We start from the raw sequence: 23,327 nt of genomic DNA on the forward strand, positions 1-23,327 counted from the left end.
GTGTTCATATTTTGAAAATAAAACTCACAGTTGCAATAACTCATCCCTGACTGGCAATTTTAGTAAAGAGGTGATGGTTTGAAAGGAAACAAAAGTAGAGTGGTTTTATCTGGCATAATCTGTTATTTAACATTAGCAGAATACTATGGAAAACTTCAGATATCCATTTGCTTAGCACTGTATTTGCTCAGTGAATCAGCCAAACTCTGTGGTCCGCAGGATTTTCAGTCTGGCACCATTCATGAACATTAGCTTTATTCAGAAACTTATTTTTTAAAAATCAGCTCTACCTATTTTTAAATGACTAAAGAAAGGTCATTCAGAATATAGAAACAAATTATTCCACTTATAAGTAGAGATCTTCATTTGTGGGGCACTTGAGGTATCTATATTATCAGCTTAAGAAATCTGACATGACAGGTTAGAAATTGTAATGTGTACTGCCTGGAAGATTGAATATCACAGGTAAAAACCTGTGGAAAGTATTTTGTTCTGTGTGAACTGATTAAATAGTCTTGTTACTTTTAGTATGTGTACTATAATCTGCTAAACATCTTGGACACTCTTACTTATGTCTCATCTACTATTTTTCTTCCATTGTTCCAGTTCTTTGTTTCTACACCATATTTTACATCAGACAGCAGTTCATACTACAAAATTTTTAGTGACAAAAATGGTTATAAGCATATTCATTACATCAATGACTCTGTGGTAAGTCAAGCAAAGTGGTCTACATTTATCTACTGTAAGTTCCTAAAATAATTCTACAATATTCAGTAACTTATATGTCTTGCTTCACAGGAGAATGCAATCCAAATTACAAGTGGAGAATGGGAGGCAATATACATTTTCAGAGTAACAAATGATGCAATGTAAGTATCATGAAGAAGAGAACAGGTTGTGAGTGTTGTCAGTAAAAGCAACACTTAATCATTGGGACACCATTTGTTAACTCATAAAGTTATAACTAAACGTAATTTGTTTTGTATCTGAATGCATCCACAACAAATTTGTATACAAAGGTACTGCATAGGTTTGCAAACTTGGTTACTTATGGGAGATTCTTTGCAAATTGCCCTCATTTTTCTATTGATTTTCAATCACCCATCTTAGACTTATTTAGAAATACTTAAATTTAAGCATGTGACTAATCCTCACACAATTTGCAATTATTTCAGTCATCTGTTTTTATGGTCTCTGATTCAGGTTACTATATAATAGATACATCTTACATAATTGGAGTGATTAGCTCATGAGAATTAAGATGGAACTCTTATTTATATGGTTTATTTGTCATCTAATCGGAGTCCGATTAAGATGAAAGGTATATAAGCTTAACTTACTCTTCCATCACATGCAGAAATCTCAAAAAGTCTAAGTTAACTTCCAAGACGGCTTTTCATCTTGATGCTGGTTCATAGGTCATCACTTTATGGATTATTTATTAACATATACCTGAATTTACAGTTTCTATTCAAGCAATGAATTTGAAGGCTATCCAGGAAGAAGGAATATTTACAAGTAAGTGTTATCAACATTATCGTAATGATACTAGGTTGATAGAAGATAGGTCTGGATTTGTCAGTGAAATACTTTAGTTTTGAAATGTTTAACGTGTAATTTCACAATCTATTTTAACTAAATCTTGACCTCAGATTATATCTGAAAATTGAAGAGAAATAGCATCTAAAGTTTAAATATTCTCTTGGGAAAAATATTTATATAAAAAAACAACATTTATTTTAAAATTGAACCGTTCTGAAAGTACAGTGCCTATGTTCTAGAATGTGAGGCAGACACGTGAAGTTAGTTGTACTAAAATAAATATTGCTTTATTTTATTTCTCTCCTAGAATCAGTATTGGAAGTAAACCTATCAGAAAACAATGCATTACTTGCAACTTAAGGAAAGAGAGATGCCAGTATTATACAGCAAGGTTCAGTGAACGTTCTAAGTATTATGCCTTGATCTGTTATGGTATGTATAGCGTGGGAGCAAACATATAATCAGTTGTTCTTTCAGATTTATCAGAGGCATAGATAATACTGAGTATCCCAAATGATAGCTAGATTAATCATAGAAATTTCACAATAACCAGGAGAGATTTCCAGAAAGAAACTTTTCCATGTCCAAAAACCTTGGGAAGATGTTTCAGAAAATACAAATATTTTCACTCTATTTTTTTTTTTTTTTTACTTTTTCCAAAAAAACTCTTGGGATTTTTAGAATTAAAAACAAATTTGTGAAAGTCCTTCATGGCACAAAACAGATTATAATCTGGCTCATCAAAATCATGTTTTTCTTGCAGCAGCAAGAGCAGGATTTAGAAGCAGACACTGATTTTCAATTCATGTGATCAAAGTTAGCTATGAGAAACTACTACAATGTTTCCCAATTGAAATTATTAAAACCTATGTTAGCCACAAGAGGTTGGATATTTACTACCTGAGAACATTTTTAATAACTGAACTAAGAAAAATTCAATTCATCAAGATTTATAATCACTGAAACCACTTGTAACACAGAAGTATTAGATGAAATCTTAGCTCTGTTGGAATAAGTTAGGTGATTTCAGTGATCTGAGGTTTCATCCATTGGTGTAATCAAAGAACAGTGAACTCACGATCTAAAAAAAGGGAAGAAAAATATCCAAGGTTTTCCTTTTGCGTATTTCATATGAAGTTTACTGTTCTTCTGATTCTGCACTGACTGATCAGCTGAAGAGTTCCTTAGAACTTTGTTGAGCAGAGAAGCAAATGTAGCAAATAATAACACCTTTCAATCATTCTTGCACGAAATAGTCACTAAGGTCGTCATCATATGAAAGCCACTCACCTTCACAAATGTGATGTGACATGTTCTCAGAAGAATGTTTCACATTGTTAATTCTGCATTCATGTTATGTAATCACATCTCAGGTATTAACTAGATGTCACTTCACCTCTAGAGAGTAACAGTTTGTTAGTTGATTTAAAGTTACTTCTATTATGTTTGCTAAGCAATACCTGTATGTATACAAGTCTATGTACACACAGTACCTTATATATTTCGTGCAGCAGGGACTAGTAGGTTATACAGCAGAGAAGATTCAGATTTGTGTATCGATGATGAGCTCTTTAACACCTTAGTTAGTTACCAATGTTAGTGTAATACACACTTCACCACCAAATTCCAGCTTTAAACTATAAACTGCTTTCTTACCTTTCTTATGACAGGTCCCGGGATTCCCATTTCTACCCTTTTTGAGAACCATGGTGATAGAGGTACTGCAAATATCCTATTTCTAAGCAATTGTTTTTCTCATTGATCTTCACTATGCAGATCATCTAATACAATAGGAAGGATTGTGATCAAGAAGCTTTTCATCTTCTTTGTTATTAAAATATCTAGTGTCTTTCTAATTTGTTAATTAGTAAAATCCAAATATCAGTGAATACACTGATGCCTTTATTTTCATTCCTGAGTCCAGCACTTTTATAGCATCCTGATGTTTTTCTTGTTTACACACTATAGATGCAATGAACGTCCGCAGCTCTTTGTCTACCAAATATCAAGTCAAACTTTGTAAAACACATTATTGTGATTTCCAAACTATTCCTTTTCACATTTGAATGAACACAAGACTTTCTGAGTTTTCATGAAGCAACTCTACCTCTTCAGCCATCGGTAGAGATCTCAGGAAAGAGCAGAAGCTCTTTCAGATGATCAGTTCAAATAACTGCTTCAGACAAGGTGTAATTATTGATATAAAATGGGAACTCCAGCAAGAAACATTCAGAGCTCTCATTCTTTAAGTAGCCTGTTAGTGAGGACTGCTTGGAATTAGCTAACCATGAAAATGCTAATTACTCTGCAATGAGTTTTCTCTCTCTGTCCCTTGTTTTTCCCTAAAAAATCTTCTCCAACTTAAAACCCTCAGTTCTGAAATGTTATGAAAACTAGCGTGGTCCTGTAAAAAACTTCAGTGATGTGACATTTCCCCTTCCTTCCCCAGTGGAAATGCACTGCTAGTTCTGATGCTAGGGTCCTTACAGTTCAGCCCGTATTGATAACTCACTATTAACTGAGTGTTGTCTGACCAGAAGACACATAAAAATATAAGGAGGACAAACACCACAATATTGTTAAGCCAAATTAATCAGTTATGTTTCATGTAGAAGTCAATGACTTGCAACCTAAGATTATGTTGACTCCAATAGGAGTTGGTACATCGTAGTTTTTAACCACTCAAAAATGTTTGCAGATGGAAAAGATTGGTCAACATGTCTATTGCAATTATGCTATAAAACCCCTATGTTCTGCTATTTCTTTTGCAGAAGGTTTACATAGGTTTAAAGGTTTAAATACAGCTAATGGATGGATTTTCCTTATTTAGTCCATTGACGTAGCTCTCTGTTTTCCAAGATTCATTGTGACCTTGTATATCAAGGGCCCTCATACTTCCTTATCAAAGTATGAATTGCATGAAATGCAGCTAAGTGCCCGACTACAAATATGTGCTTGTTAACCTCTCTGCAGGAGGGAACAGTTTCGTTTAATGGATCTTCACCACTGGTTTCATGATGCCTCACTCTGCTGTGCTATATTTTTTAGGAATAAAAATAAATTCAGACTTCCCTTTGACTTTTTCATCACCTTTTTTGGATTAATTTTCCTTAAGTCCCTTGCTTTCATAATCTCTTCTGTGGTACAAAAACTATTTTTAGTAGATCCATTTTCATTGCAGTTGGCAGCATTTTGAATATATATCACCCATGAATTTTAGTAGGAGGCATGCAGTTAAACTAACATACACCAGTTTGGAAGCTCCTTCCAGCATGCCCACAATTCATTTGTGGTAATGGGCAAGTTTCAGGAGTTTCGAGGGGAAGGATGGAAAGGGTTCAGCAGAGTTTGGGTGAGTATCCAAAGCTAGGATGATCTTTCAGCCATAAAAACCAACTTGAATTTGCAAAACTTGTCAAGGGTACTTTGAAAGATCAAATTCTGGTGTTACACTTCTGACATGTCCTGAGCACTATCTATCTCAAGACATGCTGAGAGAAGTACTTCTTGTATTTTTTTGAGCATTTCTAGAAAGAGGAAGTGGTTGCCATGAAAGAAAGGAAAAAAAAAAAGGTAAACTAACAAAGAAAACTCTGCACTCTTAAAAGGCTCTTTCATTTTGAAAGTGAAGCTAAAAGTCACAGATTTCCATTATGTACAATATTCTTCATCCATCACTACTCATGGGAAAACACATAAATAAACAATACCCAGTGGATTCATAATATATAGTTCTGCAGTTTATGCTGGAAATTAACTAAATTTTAAATAGTAATTTTTAAATTATATATCTGTAAATTGGGTCTAAAGCAAGTAAAACAAAAAAATTATATACTTTTTAGGTTAAAAAAAAAAAAAAAGAGGTTCACTAAGTGTGCAGTAATGTATTACTAAGGACAGTTACATGGTAAGTGTAGTGCCCCTGTGTAGGAATATACTGCACAGTGGTTAAGCAACAGTTTGCCACAACCCCTTAAGAAACTGAATTTCCTGCACTAGCCCAGAAACAAGATATTCCCAAAATTCTATGTGCTTAACCACAGTGCCCAAGGGTCTCAGAGGTTAAACTGATGTTACTGTGGTAAGCAAGAGTAGATATAGGACTGTGTTTTGCATGATGGGATGAATTTTGCATTTCCAGCTCCCACCGTATTACAGAACTGGGATGAGAGCTCTGCAGGAGAAAGGAGCTTCTTCATAACATCCAGGACTCTAACACAAAGAGGCATGATGTGAAATGATTTGCATTCCAAAATATACATCCTATAAAAATCTAGCTAATATTTGTGCACTATAATACCACTGCCTTGCTTTTATTCAGCTATGTGATCAAGCCCAAATAGAAGTGTCTGAGTTGATTTCATTACTCTGCTTGTAAAATTTCACAGATTCCCTTTCTGTTCTAATAACACAAACTAAAGGAATCTCAATTACTGAAGAGAAATTAACAATAAATTAGTTAATAATTCAGGCATTTCTTTTACTTAGAGCTCAGAGTATTGGAAGACAATTGGGAATTGCAGTCTGCTTTGCAAGAGATCAAACTGCCAAAAGAAGAAATTAATAAACTTGAAGTGGATGGTATAAGTAAGAATTACACATCTTTATTATACTTTTTATTCCTACCATTTTAATATTTTGCCTTCATTTTGTTATAGTAGTAGAAAAAACTTGTTAGCCTGTCAGGTTGGGAAGAAGAGGTGTGGTTCTGCCCTGTTTGGCAATGACCAGTTTGTCTATGCCTCAGGGTATCTCTCATTAAAATAGTAGTTAAAATACATTTGTGCTTCACAATGCAATTTTTTTTGTAATTCTTTCATACTATTGGTAAAGTGTTTAAATATCATGTAAAAATATTATAGTATGGTGGTAATAAAATGTGAAATGTAAACTGCCTATCATGTGTTACACGTTATATTGACTTGCATACACTGCTGTTTTCACTGGTGACTTTTCAAACAATATTCCATGATAATGAATCAATGTAAACTTTACATTGTAACTCATTTCTCATAATCTTAACAACGTTTATATTCTTAGTTGTGTTTTTCTAGGCACCTGGAAAACTGACAACCTAGAGTTATGCAAAATAATCTTATGTATAGCTAAATTAAAATAAAAGTGGTCACTTTATTTCTTCAAAATTGTTCTTCAACAGCTCAATATAAAGTTACTTGCATCAATTCTGTGATTTACAGTTCATGCATTGTGTAGTTTGTGCTGATTCATTTTCATATACTATTACACCAAACTCTGGATTATGCTTAGAGGAACCATTTTAACCATTAACAATATAATTTTAATATGTCTTTTCTAGCTTTGTGGTACAAAATGCTTCTACCCCCACAGTTTGATAGATCCAAGAAGTACCCTCTGCTTATTCAGGTGTATGTAACACTTCCTTTCTTTGAATGTTATTGTTTTGTCAGAAAACACAGTTCTTATATTTTAACAAAACTGAGGATATTTGCAACATTTTATGAAGGAAAAGCAAAACCACTTAGTTCTGCTTTGGTTTTTGTGGTCAGATTTTTAACATATTTCTGGAATAGAAATTCAACCCAATGGAAATAAATAAGGTTTTTAATGTTAATCTTAGCATGGCAAGGATTAGTTCCTCAGAGAAAGAAAAAGAATAAAATGATGTGGGTTATTGCTTGGCATTCTTAGCTCTGTTGCTGGTTCTCTTAATCATGAGGCTGTCTGAAATTATTGATTTCAGCTTTGTGAAAAATACAAGAGCATACTTCATTTTTTAAGACAAAAGCCGAAACACCCCTAAACCATATGGACGGACTTCTTTGTTCCTTCTAAAGAGCATTTGACATGAATTCAATTTATTGCAGGCAGGAAAGACAACAAAAAATGCAATGGTGCAAAAAAAAGAGGCAGAAAGGAGAGCTGGGTGTAATAAACGTTACATCATTTTTTATTAACCAGTGATGATCTAAAGGTGAAAGAATGCTAAGTATGTTTGAATGAAGTTTAGAGTAGAAGATTAAGTCAGTCGGGTCCTTGAGGTCAAATGTGTAATTTGCATGAGGCCATTCTCATGAGGCCATGTCTCTCTATATTGCTTAGCTGTGTGGGGTGTGTTCTGCCTACAGCTCCAACAGCGCATGATATTCCCTACTGAAACAAAGACGGTCTGGGGATAGCCAGAAAGTGTAAGGAGCTGTACTTTTTTTCTCATTTTCTTTGTCTTTGCTGACTGTGTGTGGAGGTAAATGCAGAAAGCACCAAAAAGGGCTGTTACACCTAAGGAATTTGGAGAGAGGAAAGAATTGAGTGTTTGAGGCATGACTCTTCCAAGGATTCCCCTTAGCACAAGTACCTGATGCTGCATGCCTTTGAGCTAAAACTAATGATTTGCCTTAGGCATAAGACCTGAAGGATTAAAATGGATTTAAATAGCAAAATCTCACAAATATGTGAAAATGGCAGTTGAACTGTTTGTCTACTGAGCTCTCTGAACCACAGACATATAACAAAATACTTACGGAGAAAATAGAAGTACCTATAGCTATAGTCCAGTATCCAGTAATCATTTATAAATTTATAAATATGAGTTGCAAATGTGTGAATTTTCATCCTTAGGTACGGAGGGCCTTGCAGTCAGAATGTAAAGGAAACATTTAGCATTAGCTGGATAACCTATCTTGCAAGCAAAGAGGGAATTATTGTTGCTCTAGTGGATGGCAGAGGGACGGCTTATCAAGGTGACAAGATTTTGCATGCAGTGTATCGAAGACTAGGAGTCTATGAAGTTGAGGACCAAATCTCAGCAGTGAAGTAAGTAGAATATCCTCCTGTCTAACGGTTGTATTTACATACTTTCAAGACGTAATGTGAAAAAAATATTAAATATACTTCTCAGCCTTTCTTCGGGAGAGCTGAGGTCTCCAGGAAATAAGACAAGACTTGTAGAAATAAAATATCACTGAGGTGCTCGATATCACTGAGGTTTTGCGTGGTATATTAAGTCTATATACTACTAAGTCCACATTTGGACCTCGCCACTTCCATTTTATAAGAACATCATCAGAGGCTTTAATGCTAGGCCTAAGCAAATACAGGCATCAGTGGTGAGAGGTAAGCTAAGGTATCACAGAAAATGTGATCCTTGCATCATTATTCTGAAGGGGTTTTCCCCTGTAGGGGAAACCTCCCTTCGTGACCATAATAATTAGCCAAAGATCCATATGTACCACAGTGATTAGCTAAAGGTCAGATGTGAAGTTTGTAGCAAAACTGAATCCTGACACAAGCCTTGTAGAGGTCAGTTAGTCAGAAACTTGCCTCCCATGCTATTTTAGGATCGTTATGAACAACAGAAAGTGTCTGAGGTCCTCCGGTAGTTGTTCTCCAACAGTTACTCCTTTGCATCGAAACACTTAAAGTGTTCCAAGGGAAAATAATTCCCTAAGCAGAGCTTTTGGGAGGGAGTGAAAGCTGAGGTTTTGTAAAGAAAGGTCACCTGTTAAGCTTACAGATGCAGTAGCACTGCTAAAGTGACCATTTAAAGAAGTGTTAGTTTGAATCCACAGAGATGAGTGCAAGGCAGGAATAAGAAATTTAGTCTAGCCTTTGGTCTGGAATTTGGCCCGTCAGAGCATGGCCAGATTTCCAGGTGCAACAGTAAATACCTCTTTCCCCCAGTAATAGACCTGACTCTGAGCAGCTTAGCTAGAAACTGGATGCAGCAGTCCAGGTTTCCACAGCTTTCTCTTCTTCTTTGAGAACACTGCCTGTACTTACAAGTGTGTGTGAGGAGGGTATCTGTTCCTTCCTCTTTCTGCTTTGTGATAATTGATTTCCTCCTCAATGATATAAACGCACCATTATCCTTTTCAGTGATAAATGAAATAGAATAGCTGTATATCATGGCAAATTTTTCTATTAATCTGTTATTTTATTTTCTTTCTTGAAACTTTTAGCAGCAATGGCATACTTTAAAATATCACGAGAGGGACTGTTTTTTTATTATTCTGAATCGTCACTCAGACATAAAATGTCAGAGATAGAGGGAACCCAAAGTGATTCTGCAGTTGCAAAATCTGCTGAGACAGGCTGTGAAGAAATGACCTCAGACTTCACACTTCCCAGTTTTCTGTCAGCACCTAGACTAAATTTTTATTCTGTTACATGTATTGCATTCCATCTTCCTGATCTAACACATGGTTTAAGATGCATGATATTTAAAGAGGATCTTATACTCTAGTGGGAAATTCTTAAAGGGGCTTTTATTGTAGGAGGAACCCCAGGGATTAAGACAACAATAAAACAAAGCTGAATCATTTTTTGGCTTTTCTAACTTTGTCCCACCCAGATAGTATCGCACATTTTGGGTGTTGTCAGTCACTCATGCTTGTCCTGGTAAAATAAGGCTAGCAGCTGCTGATACATGTCTTGGGATGTATCTGAACCTATTTGGTTTTTCTTTCACTCTTGAACCTATGTGGTCTTTTGCCTCACCCCCTTTTCTTTGCTGTTGCTAATACAGCTCTGGAAGTACAGCCTTCCAACTCTGATGCAGGATTTTTGTAGGAGACCTAATATTTATGATTCTCTTAGACCTGTTTGACTACTGAGTGCATAAGCAAGGTGCACCTTTCATCCATTGCAAGCTCATTACCTACTTGGAACATTAGAAGGCATTTTCTTCATTATTATTTTTATTCACTTTCCAGGTACATAGAAAAGAAAGTGTATTGCTCCAGGGAATTCCTTATCTCAGAGGTTGATACTGTGCTTCTTGAGAGATCAGAGTATCAACTCATTGTAAGATGAGTGTGTTGAGCATCTTGCAGGATCAGGTCTGAATGTGAATGGTAATCCAGCACCTTTGGCATTAAAACAATAAAAACAATAATAGCCTGTGGAAAGGTAGAGCTATGGGAAATGAAATGTGGTTATTAGTAGGAGTACAGTTTTTGAACTTTTCTCTCTGCATATGTGTGAGGGTATGTATGTATGTATGCATATGCACATATATATATGCACATGTACAACATGAGTATAATGTAGGATGTTTAATCCAGTCTGGACTAAATATCCAGATGGATTCTAAGTATAAAAAAAAGAACTTTTTGCCAAGAAGCTAGCTGGGCAGAGTCTTCATCCACTGGAACAAAGATTATTATGAAGAACGTATTAATTTCAGCATTTTTTATTCTTTCAAGAAAAAAATCTTCCTTTTTTTCTGAAATATTAATTGAATAATTGATGCTTTGTAGAAATTGGACATGTTATGCTGATTGACAATTTGCTCAAATTGGTGGAATGTGTGGAAAAAAGTGAAAGAAATGTATTTTTTTAAAATTTGTTATAGTATTAGCAATCTTTTGTAATAATGCATTTCTTTCCGTGATTTTCTTTTCCACAGGAAATTTATAGAAATGGGTTTTATTGATGAGAAACGAATAGCAATATGGGGCTGGGTAAGTGATTAGTTCTTTCTGTATCTATCTTTAAATAATCCTGCACTATAATTTTTTTAATTCTTCCTCATTCTGTTCTAAATCTTTATAAAGTTTCTTCTACCAGTGTTTGATGGTATTGCCAAAGGGGACAGTTCCTGTCAGTGACTATATACATGTAATTGCAACAATGCAAGCCCCCTGAAAGGGATCTTGGGCAGCTCAAAGGGGAATTTTGAAATGCTTATGTCTAATTCATTGTTTGGACTTGAAGTTAAGCAAAACTGAGGTGTTTTAATTGGCTTTCCTTTTAACTCAGGGACTTAGTGGCACAGTGTCAACTTTCAAGTATTGTCCTTTCTGATCTGAGATTAAAACAATGAGAAAAGCCCTATGAATATCTCTCATCAGAAAATGTGACCCTTGCATCATTCTGAACCATTGTGTACTCGGCTGGCTTTGAAATGGTCAGTAGGGGTGAATGTGGGTCTGAGGGGTGTACAACATTGACAATTTCACCAAGAAATGGAAAAATTGGACAGTATAGGAGTCATTGCAAATAATTAGCCAGTATATTTTTCATCTTTGATTTTTTCATGTACTTTGTAATGCTTCCAGAACCTTTTATAGCCAGAGGTATTGCAAGTCTTTATTATTAAATGGCCAGATTCAACTACCCTTAGTGTTGTGGTTTAACCCAGCAGGCAGCTAAAACAACCACACAGCCATTTGCTCACTCCCCCCATTCCCAGTGGGATGGGAGACAGAATTGAAACTGAGGGGGAACAAACAAACAAACAAACAAACCATCCAAACTCATGAGTTAAGATAAAGACAATTTAATAGGACAAAAAAGGAAAATAATAACAATAATAATGATAGTGATAGTAATAATAATGACATACAAAACAACTGATGAACAGCACAATTTTTCTCACCACCGGAATTCAATGCTCTGCAAGACTCTGAGCCGACCCGCTCTACCAGTTATATATGGAACATGACATCGTATAGTATGGCCAGTTTGGGTCAGCTGTCCTGGCTGTGTCCCCTCCCAGCTTCTTGGGCACCCCCCACCTTCTCAGTGGTGGAGCAGTGTGAGAAGCTGAAAAGTCCTTGACTGCTTGGCAACAACTAACAACATCAGTGTGTTATAAACATTATTCTCATCCTAAATCCAAACCACAGCACTATACCAGCTGCTAGGAAGAAAATTAACTCTATTCCTGCTGACACCAGGACACTTAGGCACCAAGAAATAGAGTAGCATACTCTATACATAGACAGAACTAGAACCCTGTCTCCTGCCCAGATTTACATTTACATTCTGGCATTACAGAATTATACTATGCAGGAGGATGAGCTGATAAGCAACACCTGAAGGGCTCATGGATTAGGGACAGTACTGTAAAGAATGCTAAAGGGGGTTGGAGCCCAGACCTATGTTAGCCACCTTTTACTCCTCTGAGTAAATCAGTATCAGCTATCCAGCAGTAACAGGCAGCACTAAGTAAATAAGCTTACAGAATAAACTGCTATGTTAACCACTCATTAACATTTTCCAATATTTTTCTCTTTATACATGTTCATTTTTCTCTGATTATCATTCAGAAAGACCTTTTATTTCATTCTCTTTAACTGCCTGTCTTTGCCAGGAGAATTCTTCTGATCTCTCACTGTTTTGTTTATTTTTTCCTGGTTTTTGTTTGTTTGTTCGTTTGTTTTCATTGGCCCAATTCCATTGTAAGAGGCTTGCCCAGAACCACACTAGAGGATGGATCTTGTAAGATTCAGTGCAACTTTAACTATAGAAGTTGCCTGATCTTAGATAGCACATGAGCAGGGTTGCTAAAATCTTTCTATGAAGCTTCTACCAACTAATATTTAAATTACTTTGGTCAGACACTGCTATAACACCAGGATAAAATGGGGTACCATATGGTGAAATTATGTGACACAGACACTTACAAATGAATAATTCACCTACATGAAGTTAAGACCACATGAAAATATTTTTATTTTTTATTCACATCATATTTTATTTCACCACAGTGTTTCTAGAACCAATTAAAGAGATTTCACACATCTGAAGCATTGTATCCCAGTAGCAGATACAAACAATGACACTATTGCCAAACCTGTCAGGTTTTTTTTTTTTTTTTTCATTTTTTTCTGTTTATTATACCATTTTCTGGTCCATAACCTTTGAAACAAGTTGAAAGGTGTTTCCTTATTTATAGTCTGCAGCTTGGCAGGTATGCATGAACTATGCAGCTCATTGTACTTTCAGACTCACCAAACTCTTCTGGATGGCAAAAGCTCTTAAATAACCACTAAAGCAATTCAGGTTTTGATCTCTATCTCTCTGTCTGTTACAGTGCATAGGTTTATCTGCCTGATCCTAATCCTTTACTTTTAGCCTTGTGGACTAATTTTTTAAAAGATCAAATGAGCCAATCAAATGAGCTGGAAAAATTGTAGGAATTATTGTTTCCATTAGCATATCCCTCACTGTCATTTCAAGCTGGAATGTCAAGAGGAGGGAGGGACTAACTTACTTATGTACAGAAAAATGCTTAAGTTTTGCTTATTTCCCTCAGTCTTTTTAGTATTTTTTCCCATATGTTACTGATGAATTTGATAATCTGCAGAATTCTTCATGACACGTCCCAATTTTTTTTCCTCCCTCCATTCCAAAGTAAACAGTAACCCATTATTTCCTGAAGGCCTTATACAAGTATTTTCCAACCTCAGTTTCACATCGTATGGAAAGCCAAACCAAATGCTTTTTTTTTATTTATTTATTTTTCCTGTCTCTGAGCAACTAGCCCCATACAATTGCACAGATCTATTCTGATATCCAGGCTTACTTACTGCTTTACCAAACTTCCAGCTGTGAACTTATTCTTCCTAGCTGGGTCCCAGTTTGAGGAATCAGGCCAGAAAATCACAGGAACAGTGGCAGGCAGTTGGGAGGAATTGCTCAACCTCAAGTTCTCAAGTAGCTGAGCCTATTAGTACTGATGATAGGGTTGGTTCAATATGCCAATCATTAGCCAAAGCTAGGTAGTTTGTTAAGGGAAGGAAAAACCTATAACTCTTCTTGGAGGTGCACACTGAAAGGATGAGAGGCAACGAACACAAGTTGCCCCTAGGGAAGTTTTGTTTATGTTTTAGGAAAAAAAAAATTATAACAGTGATCGGCATTGAAACTGATTGAGTAGAGAGGATGTGTAATGTGGATGGGACTCTGATCAATCTCATTTAAATCTGAAGTTAGCCCTGTTTTGAGATAGAGGTTGCACTAGATTACCCTACCAACTTAAACTTTTCTGATTCTAAGTGGTAATAAAAGCAGTATCCTGTGATAAGCATTGAAGAAGTAGCAAAAAAGAAGTGATTCAATAAAATTGTCTAATCAGTCTCACGAGAAATCACATCAGATCCATCTGAAATAAATAAATTTTTAAAAAAATTTAAAAGCTTTTATTGCTTTGTCCTCCATGCATTCAAAACAAAATATTTACTTCGGAATTAATTTATATGTGTTTGATTCAGAAAACAAAATGATACTTCACCAATAATTTTAAACTGTCTGTGATTTCTCCCTAGTCCTATGGTGGGTACGTAACTTCTTTGGCACTTGGATCTGGCAGTGGAGTATTTAAATGTGGAATGGCTGTGGCTCCTGTTTCCAGCTGGGAATATTACGGTATGGAAACTTGTCATAAATACTGACTTGGAAAGCAAGATGTAGCATTTAATGACTTTTCTAAATGAAATCATTGCAGGAGACTTGCAATATGAAACTTAAAGACATTGCAATTACCTAGACATAAAATTCTTAAGACCTTAAGTTTAATGTTTTCCTTGCTGAAAATAACTGACTGCTACTGGCAGTTTGGAACAGACTTTGTCACACAGGAGAAGGTACACCCAAATAATTCCATATGCACATCTGTGAGTGTGCAAAGCCCTCTTGATAAACTGCTATACTCAGGAGTGATCTCCCTAAAAATCCTGTTAAGACAGTATCACTGAATTCAGAAACAGCTGAAATGATCTTTCTGCCAGTAATGGAATCACAGTGCACTTCAACTTCAGATACTTCAGATGATCTCTGTCAGGAATCAGCATCTCTGATGGTTGCAAAGTTATTTCCCAAAAGCAATGGAAAAGAGAGGAAGTCAATTGTGTCTGATTTTTTTTTTTAATTAAATATTTTTGCTGTTAGATGTTTCTCAGCCACACCTCCTGTGCTGTTGTGTTAGAAGACATATTTTTATTTATGTTTATTGACATAGGCTCCAAACTGTTCAGAGGAAACAACTCCGGGAGTATACTCCCAGGGCCTCACTGTGTGAATAAAGCAGGCACATACTCATACGTACTTGCAGACCCATTAAGCTTTTGGCATGGTGTAAAGGAACCTTAGTGTAAAAAAGAATCATAGCATGCATGTTTTCAATGAGCAAAATGTAGCACTTTGAACACATTTACTTAGCATATGGTCGTTTGCTAAGAAGTCTTGGTTATGAGAAAATTTTTTGGTTAAATGGGAAAGATTCCTTCCCTGACTGCTAGCACAGACATTCCTTGTATTTATGGTGTTTTGCAAACAAAGGGGAAAACATTTGTATGACACAGGAAGCATAGTCTTCATGTTTTCACTGGCATCAAGATTTTTTTAAGACATTTTCACTCATGATTGCATAATTATTGACGGAATGCAGACATAAAGCACTATTTTTTGCATAAGTCCTTCAATAAAAGAGTTACAAACATTTGTCAAAGCACTAAAAAATGAATGAAGTTTTTATGTTAAAGTAGATTAGCCCTGCACCATTGCAATTTTAACTTTAGCTGAATTTTCAGGAGGGAGTTAAAGAACCTTGCTAAAAACATATTGTAAAATCCAAACAGGCAAATGTACCTCCACTAAGGAAGGAAGGAAGGAAACAGAAGGAAGTCATGAGTCATAAGTTTTGTCAAACAGATCATATTAACATTAAGGTGAACTGTTTTAGGGGCAAAATGACAGGATGTTACATATTTGAGTCTCCAAGAAGTATCAGTATGTCAGAGGATATACTGGCCCCTCAAGCTTCTAAATTCTGTCCCACCCTCTTTTAGATGCACAAATTAGAGTCTGGACCATAATCTTATGTCTGAAATCCTCCCACTCACCTCCATTTTGTGTCAGAGTTAATAACAGCTGAAGATGGCAAGGGAAATTGCATTCAGGGACAATGTATAGTTAAAAGTATTACATCTGTGACTGTTTTATTAAAATTTGCAATTTATATCCTTTTTTCTTCCTCAGTAATTGACAAGATGAACCTTTCACTTAGTCATTAAAATGCAATTCTGCTGACTTCTGTGGACTTGTTGTAGCTATACTGGTAGAAGTGAGTGGAGAATTTGGCTCAGAATACGGTAGAAATGCCAGCCATTCAGAAAGAGTCTATTTTATTGAAAACTTAAGCCTAATATGGTTGTTTGACACTGTGTTGACAACAGATATTGCACATTTTCTGTTTTCATTGAATGATAAAGGACTTTGATAAAAGATAGGCTACTTACATTTTTTTGGTACTTACTTTATTACACATTATCTTTAGGATCCTTACTTGGCTGATCTGGGAGACATAGTACACATCTTTAGCACTCAGTGGTAACATATGTAAAGGATACATAATAAACCATGGGAACATGAGTATATTGAGTCATTTTCCTTTCCTGGGAGGATTATCATTTCTACTTTTTAACAAAATTATTCTAAGGCAGCATACCAAACTGGACAACAAGGTAGACAATTCCAATTCCTTACTGATTACAACAGCCATCACCTCTCTTATGGGAGGGAAAGATGCCAGCTCTTCTTTGTCAGAAAGCCCTGACTCCATTAAATAAATAAAATCCTTGTAATACTGCAGCTTGACTGCTCAATATGTGTCAGTGACTCTTTCAAGGCAAGGTCATAAAGACAGTAACGTTCTGGTAGTGACAGCTGCTGCATCAGTTTTCCACAAATTTTCATAACAGCTTAGTTAAATTACAAATATCCAGGCAGCTCAAAGATAGCGGTTCCTACTGATTTCTTGGTGATAGATACTGTTCAGTTATTCACAATTGTTTTGTCAAATCTGTTAGTAGTCTTTGTTGTAGTTAGAAAAAGGAATTGAACAGAGACCTGAACAGCAATTGTACCACTTCTTTAGTTGAAGCCCAGATCATCTTCTGCTCCCCCTGATTGCTGCATATATCCATTCAAGAGGAAAATGACAACATATATCCATATTTACTGCATATACACATACACATCCCAGGTTGCAACTCTGCTTAGCTTCCCTTTTTAAGGTGTCAAAAATAGTCTGTGTCATCTTTCCACCATGCACCTTTATTGGCTTATTGGCTTATTCAGCTGACTTCTGGAGTTCAACCTAATAGCATAAAGCAGTGTCAGTTAATTACCTTTATCCAAAAAACCTTCTGTTGGTTCCACAGATGAGTATCACACCACAATTTATGCAAGGATGGTTTGGAGGACATTTATTAATTAATCTTCATAGTTTATTTTTTAAAATATGTTTAAATTTGTTGTATTATGAGGAAACCAAGCAGAACAGATACAGTTAAAATAAACATTTAATTTGCTATGTGTCACTGGAGGCACAAAAATATCTGTTCATTCTTTATCTATAGCTTTTTTCTTCTTTAATATTGCAGCATCTATCTACACAGAACGATTTATGGGTCTTCCTGTAGAGTCAGATAATCTCGAGCACTACAAGGTGAGAATTCTCTTTCTTTGTTGATCTGCCTTAAACTTGAATCACACTTCCACGGACAAGTAGAACTGTGAAGAAAGAAAATGACCCGCCAGCTCTCATAGTGGCAGTCCTGTAGCAGCTAAGCTACTGCTGTGAAATTCATATCTCCATAGTTACTTGTGGGTTTGTATTTATGAGTCCTAAATATGCTAAATTGAAGGATCCTTATTTTCTAACTTGGACAAGTCAGTTCTGCCAGTGCAAACCAGTAGCCTAGGAAAGAACTAGGTGTGAGAGAGGTTAAAATGTTGATGTTTATAAGGTTTTGATTGGTACTGTTAGCTGTGGTATGCAAAATGCTTCATGCAAATTTAGCTGCCTGATAATAACATCATAAGCATACTGAATAGTCAGAACTACTTCACCTACCTGGAAGAGGTTGCCTTTCTTCTTTTCATCACATTGATAGGAAGTCTATAGCTTCCACTAGCAGCACACATACCAGCTCCGGATATACAGAGGCCTGAATTAACGCCCCAAGTTGTTAGTGGAAAGAGTCCTATTAAAGATTTTGGATCATGTTCTCAGTACCTAGTCTCCATCCCAACTCAAAGAACAGAAATGCTCAATTCCAAACTGCCCTGGTAGAGCTGTCTGTGTAGCCAGGCATTATAGTGTTCAGAGAATAACACATGGCAAGTGCTGTGCTTTTCATGAACTGGCCCTTAGAAAAGGTACTAAATATATATGGCTTCTACTATAATCTCAGATTGATATGAAGTCACTGCTGTCATTTCTATGCCAGTCTGATTGTTGTTCTACTAGGTAATGAAAGCCTTTCGTTACTGTGACTGAGTGGTTTAAATTGAAGCTGCTGAACTGTTCATTTTTCCTCTCAACAGAATTCAACTGTGATGGCAAGAGCAAAGAATTTCCAAAACGTAGAGTATCTTCTCATCCATGGAACAGCAGATGGTGAGGTTTGCAAATGGCAGTACAAATACAGAGCCAGAATCACTTTGTTTGAAAAACATTAAGCATCTTTCTATGCCTTTGATTAGGGTCAGTACTTAGATCTTTGGTAGATTTCCATATGACATATTATAAGATGCTTACTCATTCTTAGTAATGTCAACTGTATCACTTGATAATTAGTGGACACAACCTAATGCACTATAACTTTATGCTTTGTGGTATTTACACATTTCAACAGCCAATCTCTTTTTTTTCCTTTTTCAGATAATGTACATTTTCAGAACTCAGCACAAATCGCAAAAGCTTTGGTTAATGCACAGGTGGATTTCCAGGCAATGGTAAATAACAGACTATTTTTCATTTTGAACAGTGGTTTATAGCTTTATCAATAAGCTTATCTGACATTTGGTGATGTTTTTAAGAACCCAGTTCAACTGAACATGCTTCAAAATCTGGCAATTGCTAGTGGATTTGTTACTCTTCATAAACAATTTCTTCCTCAAATGATTTGCCTGCTCTTTCATTTTTCCTTGCCCTTTGGATGCTAGCAGGATTTCTCTATTATCAAGAATAACTTAGAAGCTTTTAAAATGAGCCAGGGAGAAGAATAAGAATCCTCCTTATGAAAGTTGCTGCTAGCTAGTAAAAGAGAGGAAGATGAAGGAGCTGGCACCGGGGGACAAAACCATCACTGGTTCTGATGGATTTTATCTTGAACTGGACATGCCTACCACAGGCACAAGGTGAACTAAGCAAAAAGGGTACAAGGTATCCTAGTAGTATATCCAGGATCAGAAAGAAAAAAAAACACAAACAAAAAAATAACCCACAAGTTCTCTGCAAAACTTGTTTAGGGTAGTAGGTGCAGGCAAAGAGAGAAACACATAGGCAAGAGGTTAGAGGGTATAAATGAGGAATGAACAGGGGAAAAGTAGTTCTGAATTTTGAATTACATGCTCAGCTCTGCTTTTGCACCCTTCTTTCTGCCTGCTATCAAACGTGCTGGCCTTCTGCCTGAGTCCACTTTCCCAGGGCCATGAACTCCCCAAAAAGGGATCACACAGGGATCCCTCTGTACTTGGGGTTTGTAGGCCCTTTTGTGTAGTCCACATTTTCTGCCTCCTTAACTGATATTTAGCAAACCCAGGTTATTTCTCAAGTATCTGGAATACTGTACGCAGTTGTAGTCATTCTAGTTCAGTTACAGGGGAATGTCAGATATTTCTAAGAGTTAGCATAATTCATATGTGTATTTTATTTGCAGTACACCATTCATGATGTTCATGGCCCTGCTCTAATGAAGGATGTTTTGAAAAGAATTCCACAACATTTACCTGAAAGCTTGTTGCTTAGAGCCCGGTATTCCTAAGCGAGACTGTGACCCCTATTGTCAAGGCCATGCAGCAGGTCAAGGGCATTTCATCCCAAAAGGCATGTCAAAGCTCTTTTGCCTGACTTGATACAACTGGCTTGTCAGTACTGAGGCAGTAATGCTTGCTCCTAGATTACAGAAGGTTTAGAAGCTTTTTTTCAGCAAGAATATGAATATATTGGAAACTGATGAAAAAAGATTAGCAAGTCCCTCTGTTTTCTTGAGGCATACACTTTCTTCTATATGGTAATAGAATAAAGTTCTTGTATTGTTTAACTATTGCAGGATTGAAAACATAACATAGGGGCTTTATGGCTTTTTTTTTTTCTTTTTCAGTGGTATACTGACCAAAACCATGGAATTCCGGGCCTTTCCAGCAAACATCTCTACACACATATGACCCACTTCCTCAAACAATGTTTTTCTTTGTCAGAATAAGTAGGGTATTCAAAGCATGCTAAGGCATCTGATACATCTCTGGGAGAATGCAATGATAACAGTGCCCAGGTTATATAGTTTTCAGGTGAATTGATAACAGGAACTTTGAAGTTTTAAACTTGATGTTTACATAAACTTTTGATATTGTATATTAGCAAATGTTATGCTAATACATGTTTTGGCACATTTAACACCTGTTTGATAGAAAAAATAAAATCAGAATGTAAAATGCCATGTGCATTTATTGCCATCTTGCTTAAACTTACATTCTGCAATCTAAAGGTGGTCCATTGCAAAGGCACAATGCCAAATGAATATGCTTGCATTTGTTAACTACAACTGTAAAATGGGAAAGGACAAAGAAAGCAGTGCAAGTACCTAATTAGCATCCTAACAAGAACCAGTTTCTCAAAATGTATTTCCAATTTCTTGGAAAGAATCCAAGCAGGGATAGGACCACACAATATTTAAAGCTGAAGTTTGGATAGTTACCCAGAATAGTGAATGCTGTGTTCAAATTTTATTCAATTCTTATTTGCAACCTTGATTCTGCAAAACTCTCAATGTTAAGGTTTAAATATGAAAGCAGGACATTCATGATAGCTATTTTATCTCAGTGTTTTTTCTCCCTATGTTCAGAATGTGTGATCCATATTAGCCTGTTTTTAATCTCTAATCATCACCTCAGCATTCAAATTAATCTCAGTGTCATTCATCCCAGACTGGAGGGAAAGGATCAAAGGATTATGTAGGCTTTCTTTGCTTTGTTTCCAGTGAAACTATTTTAGGGAGTCTTAAAAGTGCTAGAGGCTAATAATGATTGGATTACTTGTATTCTTTTCATTAGTAATTAAATCAGTCCTGTCATAATATAAGAATATGAACAAGATAATTGCCAAGAGATCCACTGTAGATGAAATGATTCTCTGGTCACGTGTTTAAAAAATTCTAAGTTAGACTACTGCATAAGAACCATGGTCTGTTTAACACAGTCTCTCATCTCTGCTATTAGCCAGTGAGAGTACAACATAACTTGAAAAAGATTGTGGAATAGCCTTCCCACAAAGCAAGCTGCTTCCTAACTCTCAGTCGGAGATCGGTTGCTGCTTCTTTGTGGAAAAGCAAGGGGTTTCATTTGACCCGCTTGACAAAAACATGGGGTTTAGCCAAAATCATTAAAATGTGGAAGTGATTTGCTATGTAACAGCTTCCTTCGTTTGTTAATGGCAGTATCAAATCTGATTTTCCACACATGAGAACATTCTTCAGACACATCTTTATGTAAATGTAGTTGCCAAGCTGTTTGTAATGGTTAAATTATACTTTGATGGGAACTCTTCAGAAAATACTCAATTAGTTCAGGTTTTTTTGGAAACGCTGCCAATTATGTGACGTTAATGAGCTTTTTGTTGGTAATGTAATTAAAATTCAACTGCTATAATGGTTAAAGGAAAAAATTATAGCTCTAAGAAAGTTAACATTAAGCAAATATAACATGAAGTGGGGCTAATTAGATGTTGATTATATGGTCCTATGTGCATTTGCTGCACACACCAGTAGTCTCAGTAATGTAGTAATTTTACAAATAAGGAATACAATTCAGTTGTAGTTACTGAGATTTAACTCTCAATTTCTTAGATTGATACAACACCACAGAAACCATTGCAAAATCAGATGCTTAAAGGTTTTAGATACCTGAATATGTCAATGGGAACCTAGAGAAATTTTCAAAAAAGCATGGTATCAATCTCACAGAAATATCAATATATTAAGTTCTCTTTAAATTTTTGCACCTTTATTTTTATTTATACTTTTGAAAATCCTATAAACTCTGGAAATTTGGCCAGATAAATTGGCCCTTTGTGGATACTATAAGCAACAAAGTAAAGCACTGTGTTGTTCACACCCTGCCCACAGGTCTGTAGTCAGAAGATTCTGGAAGTATTTGGAGTAAAGGACATTTCAGGAAAACATGTCAAATAAAATAACAGAAGGAACCTCTTTCCCAAGGGATGCATTAGCTGTTTCATTATTAATCTGCGCTTATGTCTATTTCTTTCCTAAGGCAGAGTGCACATCTCCCAAACTGTCCACCTTTTACATTGGCTTGTAGGAAGCAGTTGTGGGGATAAAACATGAAAAAATAAGTGCATCATGCTGCTGTCGATTTTGCTTCATTGTTTTTCTTGTTGTTAATTTATTTACCTTACACAGTGCTCTTGCCAAAGAATAGGAATATGTCTTCAGCAGAGTGTGACATTTACATTGAGTTGCTGGAATAATGTCTAACCTGAAAGCTTTATGACCGAGCAACCATGTGTTTTGATGACATGGGGGAAGATGTTCTAGGATGCTGTGAGTGTCAAAAAAACCTCTTAAAAAGACACACAACATCAAATTGCTGGCCTGTGCTAATACCAGGTAACGTTGCAGTCACTCGTTAGAAATGGTTCCGAGCACTTTAAACTTACCATCGCAGTATCACAGAATCACACAACGGTTGGGGTTGGAAGGGAACTTTGGAGGTCATCTTGTCCCACCTCCCTGTTCAAGCAGGGAGTCCAGGACTATGTCCAGACAGCTTTTGAATATCTAAAAGGATGGAAACTCCACAACCTCTCCGGACCACCTCTGCCAGTGTTCGGTCACCCTCATAGTAAAAAAAGTGTTTCCTTGTGTTCAGACAGAACCTGCTGTGTTCCAGTTTGTGTCTGTTGCCTCTTGTTCTGTCACTGGGCATCACTGAAAAGAGCCTGGCTCCATCTTCTTTACACCCTCCCTTCAGATATTTCTATACAGTGATAA

At 36.2% G+C, this 23,327-nt stretch overlaps 1 protein-coding gene across 3 annotated transcripts in view; it reads left to right on the forward strand.

Moving 5' to 3' along the window:
* FAP (fibroblast activation protein alpha) overlaps positions 1–20,754 on the forward strand; it is a 41,058-nt gene extending 20,304 nt beyond the window's left edge. The window contains exons 13-26 of one of the 3 annotated variants that reach the window (XM_075756813.1): positions 607–711; positions 802–872; positions 1,468–1,521; positions 1,853–1,977; positions 3,216–3,263; positions 6,034–6,132; positions 6,863–6,932; positions 8,143–8,337; positions 10,931–10,985; positions 14,577–14,676; positions 17,694–17,758; positions 18,640–18,712; positions 18,977–19,050; positions 19,977–20,371. In XM_075756813.1, coding sequence (XP_075612928.1) covers positions 607–711; positions 802–872; positions 1,468–1,521; positions 1,853–1,977; positions 3,216–3,263; positions 6,034–6,132; positions 6,863–6,932; positions 8,143–8,337; positions 10,931–10,985; positions 14,577–14,676; positions 17,694–17,758; positions 18,640–18,712; positions 18,977–19,050; positions 19,977–20,081 — 1,239 coding nt within the window. In that variant the 3' untranslated portion in view covers positions 20,082–20,371. Of the gene's footprint in view, positions 1–606; positions 712–801; positions 873–1,467; positions 1,522–1,852; positions 1,978–3,215; positions 3,264–6,033; positions 6,133–6,862; positions 6,933–8,142; positions 8,338–10,930; positions 10,986–14,576; positions 14,677–17,693; positions 17,759–18,639; positions 18,713–18,976; positions 19,051–19,976; positions 20,376–20,420 lie in introns of those variants that run through there. The other 2 variants (XM_010303015.2, XM_075756814.1) reach the window with 2 other exon arrangements.
* The last annotated feature ends 2,573 nt before the right edge of the window (positions 20,755–23,327 follow it).

The sequence above is a fragment of the Balearica regulorum genome, chromosome 6, assembly GCF_011004875.1.
Source record: "Balearica regulorum gibbericeps isolate bBalReg1 chromosome 6, bBalReg1.pri, whole genome shotgun sequence".
Lineage (NCBI taxonomy): Eukaryota > Metazoa > Chordata > Aves > Gruiformes > Gruidae > Balearica > Balearica regulorum.